We start from the raw sequence: 6768 nt of genomic DNA on the forward strand, positions 1-6768 counted from the left end.
ATTCTTGTTGTCACTCATTGTCACCTAAGACAATATAACCTAAAATTTTATTGTTATATATTTATATATTTATTTATTATTATTATTATTATTTACCAATTATTACTATCACTTCTTTCTTTTCTTTAGTTAAAGTCTAGATAAATGTGACTTAACTACCCTTCCCCTTATTAACAATTACAGTTTTTATGGATGATCAAACCTATTGCTCTAATACCACTAAATGTTACGCCCCAAATTCAAATCATGACACGATCGTGCTATTGCAAACGTTTGCCCACAATAGCACGCAGCCACATAATTTTAAATCTAAATGAACTATATTATTCATGAATGTCATAAAATGTTTGAACAATAAGGAGCTGATCTTTGTGGTACAATTATTTTTCATTCTTCTCCCTTTAACCTCCCGATACAACAACGAGCACCATAATGTTTTTGGTAAAAGTAGTTCAAAGATCTCCCTTGATGAATAGAGTCAAAGACCTTCAAAGATCCAAAGGCTCAACAACATTATTCCTTGGCACTCTCTTCTCCGCCCTTATCTAATGACTCGGTCAACTCTTTTGTCACATTGCTTCCATCCCCCTCCACCACGCTATCACCCTCCTCTCCCTTACTTTCCTTTGCCTCCGTCTCCCTACGTTGACCCTCTGAGACCAATTCTCCACCCTTTGACTCCTCTCCACCACTCTCTTCCTCCCCCTTCTGTTGACTCTCTGGACCCGATTGACTGCCCTTTGACGACTCCTTGCCACTCTCCTCACTCTTCACCTCCTCCTCTGGCTGTTGTTGTTGTTCACCTGGTTGACCTATTCCGGCACCCTTCTCTCCAACCTTGACCTCCTCCTCCTCTGGCTGTTGTTGTTGTTCACCTGGTTGACCTATTCCGGCACCCTTCTCTCCAACCTTGACCTCCTCCTCCTCTGGCTTCATTCGAGCTGGTTGACCTCTTTCAGCGTCAGTTTTCCCAATCTTGACCTCCTCCTTCGCTGGCTTCAGTTTAGTTGGTTGACCAACTCTTCCAACCTTCGCCGCCGCCGGCTCCTGCTGTTGACTCGGTTGAGTCTCCGGTTCTTGTAATGAAATGACGGACTCGAATGCCCCCACAAGTGCTTGGACTTTGCTTCTCCTCGTTGCCAGCTTGGTCGCTGTCTCTTCTATGACATCGTTATAGGCAGGTGGTGGATCCTTCTCTTTAACCTCCTGTCTCTTTAACACTACGTTCTCTTGCTCCGCTTTCCCCTCTCCTGCCGCCTCCACCCCCCTCTCGCTTTTCTTAAACTTCAACCTTTTAGCCACTGCCTCCTTTCCGTCACCTTCTTGTTCCCTCCCTCGCTGGAACTTCAGCTTCTTCGGCGCTCCCTCATTTCCGCAAACCTTCCTTGACACCTTCCTTGGAGGAGCCCTTGGCTTCCCAGTATCACTCTCCTCTGAACTTGTGCAGCGCTTGGCTTCGGTGTTGCTCTTTGGGGACTGTGATCCATGTCGGGCAGCATGACCATGCACCCCAACGTCCATGGAGGGAACCTTTTCCTCTTGCTCTGGTTTGGTCGCAGTGGTGGTGCAAGGGGTGCCATTGGCTTCTCTTCTCTTTGGCATGCTCTGTGGGAGACTTTTTGCCCTTGTCAGAGTTTTCCCAATTGTACGAGCCTTTGATGCTTTCTCTGGAACAATCTTTGGAGAGAGGGCAGCCTTCGGCGAGAGGTCGGTTCTTGATGTCCTCCCTTTGGGGGTTTTATTAAGTAGGGATGATGGCAACGCAGGCTTCTCCATGGACTTTATAGAAATAAGACGTTTCCTAGCACCGGCAGCTGCTATGGAATCCTCAGCATGCTGTTGCTGGCTCTTGGGGTATGTGCATAAGGTGTCATGGCATGAGCTCATGGTTGGTTTGAGATAGTTGGGGACTGGCTTTTCTTGTGCCATGGGGATGTCCCCATTAGGGCAGTCTGCCGTTGTTTGTCTCCCATGAGAGAGAAGAACCCTTCGAGGGGTTGAAGGAGCCGAGTTGCCCGTCTCTTTAAGGTGGACTTCCTTAACTCCAGTAGCCATGGGCTGAAAGTCCCAATATGCAAACAAAGTTGCTAATTAGAAAGCAGGCTGCAAGGCTGATGAGCAAAAACAGCTTCGTTAAAGATGTATTATTGGATGCATTTCCTAGAAGTTTGTAAATGGCAAGTACAATGTAAATCTTTTTTGTGTTACTACGTTAAATAATGGATATTTTTAATGGGATTTTATAACTATCATGATTTATTGACTTTGTTCTTTGTTATCTTACACCACTATGATTTCAGATCCCTTCTAACTTCGTTAGATATGCATGGAGAAACACCAATCTTAACAAAGCTCAAGAAAGCACAGAGAAGTTAATTGACCTCCGATCACCTCTTATGAAAAAAAGAAAAAGAAAATATTGACCTCTGATCACCATTGATATAATATCACAATGGTATTGACGTACTAATATCACAATGCTTGTACCATTTCCTTAAATTTTCTTATAGCTGAAAGTGTATTTGACATGAACTTAACTATATAAACAAGGGGTTGGTTCATGACTCATGGCTTATGCATGAAAACGGGAGCCGAAGCCTGCAGCCATGAATGACAGCAGCCACGTCTCAGGGGTGGAAGGCAACCCCGAACCTAAACTTGATGTCAAGCAGTATCAAGATCTTGTCAAAAAATCATCTTAGAAGCAAAATGTTCAAACATCAATCAGAACATTTCCTTTCCCCTGTGATGTGTATGCCCTGCATGACCCATACTACGTGAAGGGTGGCTTGGAACCCAAATAATAGAAGATCTTACGTTCGAACCAAATATCTCATCAACAATACAGACACGTACAATCAAAAGACAGCGTTAGAAGAATCATTGATCAATGCATTATTTTTTATATAGATGTACCAATGACTAATACAACATGATACCATTCAATCGATATTTTATATATTTTTTATATGAAATAACAAGAAATTAAGTCGAAATTTCACGAGAAATTGCTGCAAATAATAATGGGATATATACCTTGTGCTTGGAATGGTCAAAACTTTGCATGCTGTTCTGAAATTTTCTTTGAAATAGAGACTGCTTCGCACGTCAAGGCTTCCCTTCCTTGGTCGGAGGTCATTTTGAATGTAGGAAGGAAGCAAAGGGGTTGGAAGACGGAGAGGGAGACAGATAGGTTTGTTTGTAATGGGAGGAGTTGGTTGGTTATAGATGGGGTGATACAGCCCCCCAATATTCTTCTAAACCGGGGTGGACCGGGTCAATTTACACCAGTTGTTTCCACCGGGATATGCCCTGTCCTTGGCCTAATTTTGGGACGAAATGGATAAAGATACCTGCATTCAGGAATCCAAGAATCCTACTTTCCAGATCTTTTGATCTATCTAATTTTTTGATATCATGCTTTCTCTCAGCTGTTGCATTGGTAGTATACGATAAAGATAATAGTGAAGCGTCAATGCTACTGGGTTGTATTCTAATTAAAATATTCTTATCTTGTGATATCGAAATTTATACTGTTAAGATGGTCATTGTGAAATGGATTGGTTTGACATGCCATGTTTTGCTTGCAAGTTAGAGCTTCTTGTTTCACAAATTAGAGATTTGTCCGAAAAAATAGCAATAGAGAAGAAGCACTAATGATTTTCCAAGCTTCTTGACGCATGATGTCCTGTTATTATCCATTACAAGCAGTTGAGATCGCATGTACTTACTTGTGGCAGCAGTAGAAAAATTTTGGTGGCTTATTAGACAAATTCGGGTCAGATTCAGTGCTGCTCTTGGGTCTCACGGTTCCTCGAGCAAATTAGGAAATGAGAGCAAAACACAAGGGTTTGTGGAATAAAAGAAAATTCACGTCTTCAAAGTTATCCCTTCTCATCAGTAACTTTCGTCATTTCCAATCTCAGATAACAATAAGATAAATTCATCCAGCTCTGTCCTAATCATTGGAGGTGGACCAACGGGTGTGGAACTTGCCCAAGAGATTGAAGTTGACTCCCCTGAGAGGAAGGTGGCTCTAATCCATGAAGGGCCAAGGTTCCTGGAATTTATAGGACCAAAAGCTTCAAATAAGGCACTAAAATGGTGGAAATCTAAGGGAGTCAAGGTGCTTCTGGAGAAGTCAATCGATCTAGACTCCATATCCCAAGGAGAAAGAGTGTTGACAACATCTCCAGAAAATTCTATCACAGCCGATTTCCACTTTGTTTGGATGTGTAGGACTTTGTGTTCGCCATGGCTCCTGGAGACTATCCTGAACGAGAGCTTGAACAACTCTGGAAGATTGACAGTGGAAAGTTGCCCATCTAATATCTTTTGTTCATTGAAATTATATCATTGTACTTCTCAAGTTATTCTATGGTTCAACAAAAATTGTTCCTACATCAAAATATTAATCTTACACATGTCAGCAAACTCTTCAAAACGGATGAAAAATTAAGCTTGCTATGATTTCTTAGATTATGTGTGATGGCATAGTCAGGGCTAGTCCACTTGACCATCCCGACCTGGAAGCTGGACCTGTGCATGCATCGCACGCGATGAGCAGTAGTAGACTCTTCATAGGAGTTCGCTTTCTCATTCGAAGCAAGTGACTATTAGAAGAAATAGGAGACCAAAAGCCACTAAAACTCTCCTAAGACCGCTAGAATCCTAAGTCACCTCTATAAATAGGACCCCTTTCCCTCTATGGCCCTCCACCGACGGTCATTACGGCTCCTCCTCTCTTCTTTTTTCCTATTTCTCCCTCTTTCTTCCTTCGAACTCATCGTTCCCCAGTATTGTGCCCATCCAAAAATCGAGGCCGGAAAACACTGCCGAAGCCGACATTTAACAGATTCGCCTAGTGAAGTTTGAAGGTCTAAAGCGAAAGAGATAAGGAAACTTTATACTCCTTACTAGTTTTCGAACTAGTAAATAAATCTCATATTTATTATTTTTCAAATTACATATTTTTCATGCATATGATTTTACCAATAAAGATATCATATTTTTTTAAAATTATGGATCAACAAATGTGTTATAAAAATCATGATTTATTATAAAAAGTGGTTCCATAAATATTTTTAATAAAAATAGCATGTATATGAAGCATGATGAATTTTATCGCACCATTTAGTATTTTTCTATCTACGTATGTATATATTTTTTTAAAAAAGATATAAATATTTTAAAAGCTCTCAAATAGTTATGTATGATCTCTAAAATTAGAGAAAATCAACATCCGAAAGCACATGCATACGAACACAGGCCATACTAGTGGGTATGAAGTTGATATATGAAATATGATACTTTGATGATTACGAACATAAGCCTGGGTATAAAGTAAACTTAGCATAAATACCTGTGAGCAATATTTCGAGCTATGATGTGGCTAAATGGCAGAAGAATGATTCATGAATTTATTTGCAGTATAAACTTGAAACCATGTCTATCAAATATGGATGATTTATGCATGCATGATTGGCTAATAACTTGTTTTATCATACTGTACTACGAAATACTTTATTTTGTAATATCTATTATATTTTTTTAAATGATGCATTGTCATATAAAAACTTATGCTTGATATGGTAAGGTATATAAGATTTACTTACTGAGCTATGTCACTTACATATCTTTATTTTTATTTTTCTCTTTGCAGACAAATAGGGTCAGTAGGGATAAAAGATGGTCCAAACTTGGAGTTGAACCAGCAAGTTTAGCGATTTGCAGTAGAATATTTGTTCTTTAGTTGGTTATGAATTTGTAGGTTAGTAATTCTCTAAATATTGAGAATTATGGGTTGGTATTTATATTTGGATTTAGATGCTCTGAATGGATGTTTACTTTGTTATTTAGTGGATGATGAAATTAGACTTTTATTTATTATATTTTATTTGAGATGGATTTGGAAGCTCAATATAATGGTTGGCTTCGTATTATCGCGGGTTGTATCCTTCGATAGCACGACCATATTATGTCCCAATGACAATTTGGATTATTTTTTTTCCCATGAAATTTGTGTTTAGTAGAGAAATTTGCATTTTCCAACAATAAATAACAAATTCTGCTAGCCAAACAAGAAATGCAGGGTTGCAATTAGAAACGAAGTCTTAGCTCAGCTAAAAATGTAGATTGCATGACTTAATTTTCCTTCTGCCCTTTACAGAGCACTAGTGTGGAGCACTTGGCATGGGTTGTAAATAGAGATTGCCATGCATCCGTGTTCCTTACTAAGATCATGCCTCCAACTTGAGATATTGAGCAAGTTCTTGTGCCACTCAGTAATCCATCCTTACAAGGCAAATCTTATAATGCGGACGGGAAATCAAACAACCATACCTAGCACAGAACAACGATGCGGTGCCGGCCAAAAGAACTTTAAGCTATTAATGAACTCCTTCATGACAACGGCTGATCAGGACTATGAATACCTCCAAAGAATGACATCTTGATGGAAAGATAACATTAGTAATTCTTGAAGGAGACAGATATCAACTATTATAGGTAAATATCTACCAGTGATTTTACTTTGAACTCGGGAGGAAAAAAAAAAGGAACTTTGAATTCAAAGATTGAGAGATTCCTCGAACCCACGAATGACAGGTTTTGTTTTCAGATCTTACATAGCCGTCGCAAAAACCGTCCAAAATTTACTTACCTGCACTAAATATACCATAGGATGCCAATGTGAACAAAGAGGCAAAACCAATTGAGTTCTTTTCAAGTGTTGGTTCATGAAAACAGACCAAGCCACGAATGCAAAGC

The 6768-nt window shown here is 39.6% G+C and overlaps 1 protein-coding gene across 2 annotated transcripts; it reads right to left on the minus strand.

Annotated features, from left to right (window-relative positions):
- Nucleotides 1–270: 270 nt before the first annotated feature.
- LOC103701520 (uncharacterized) lies at nucleotides 271–2254 on the minus strand. Of its 2 annotated transcripts, XM_088716194.2 has the most exons (2): nucleotides 876–2254; nucleotides 271–803 (listed from the first exon to the last, which is right to left on the minus strand). In XM_088716194.2, the coding sequence occupies exons 1-2, from the start codon at nucleotides 2053–2055 to the stop codon at nucleotides 514–516; spliced, it is 1470 nt and encodes a 489-aa protein (XP_088572320.1). In that variant the 5' UTR covers nucleotides 2056–2254; the 3' UTR covers nucleotides 271–513. The 2 variants fall into 2 exon arrangements, with proteins under 2 accessions (XP_088572320.1, XP_008781819.4); XM_008783597.5 differs by having other exon boundaries at nucleotides 271–2254.
- Between the last annotated feature and the right edge of the window lie 4514 nt (nucleotides 2255–6768).

The sequence above is a fragment of the Phoenix dactylifera genome, chromosome 2 (genome assembly GCF_051530095.1).
Source record: "Phoenix dactylifera cultivar Ajwa chromosome 2, Ajwa_hap1_PhDact_Kaust_v1.1, whole genome shotgun sequence".
Taxonomy (NCBI): Eukaryota; Viridiplantae; Streptophyta; class Magnoliopsida; order Arecales; family Arecaceae; genus Phoenix; species Phoenix dactylifera.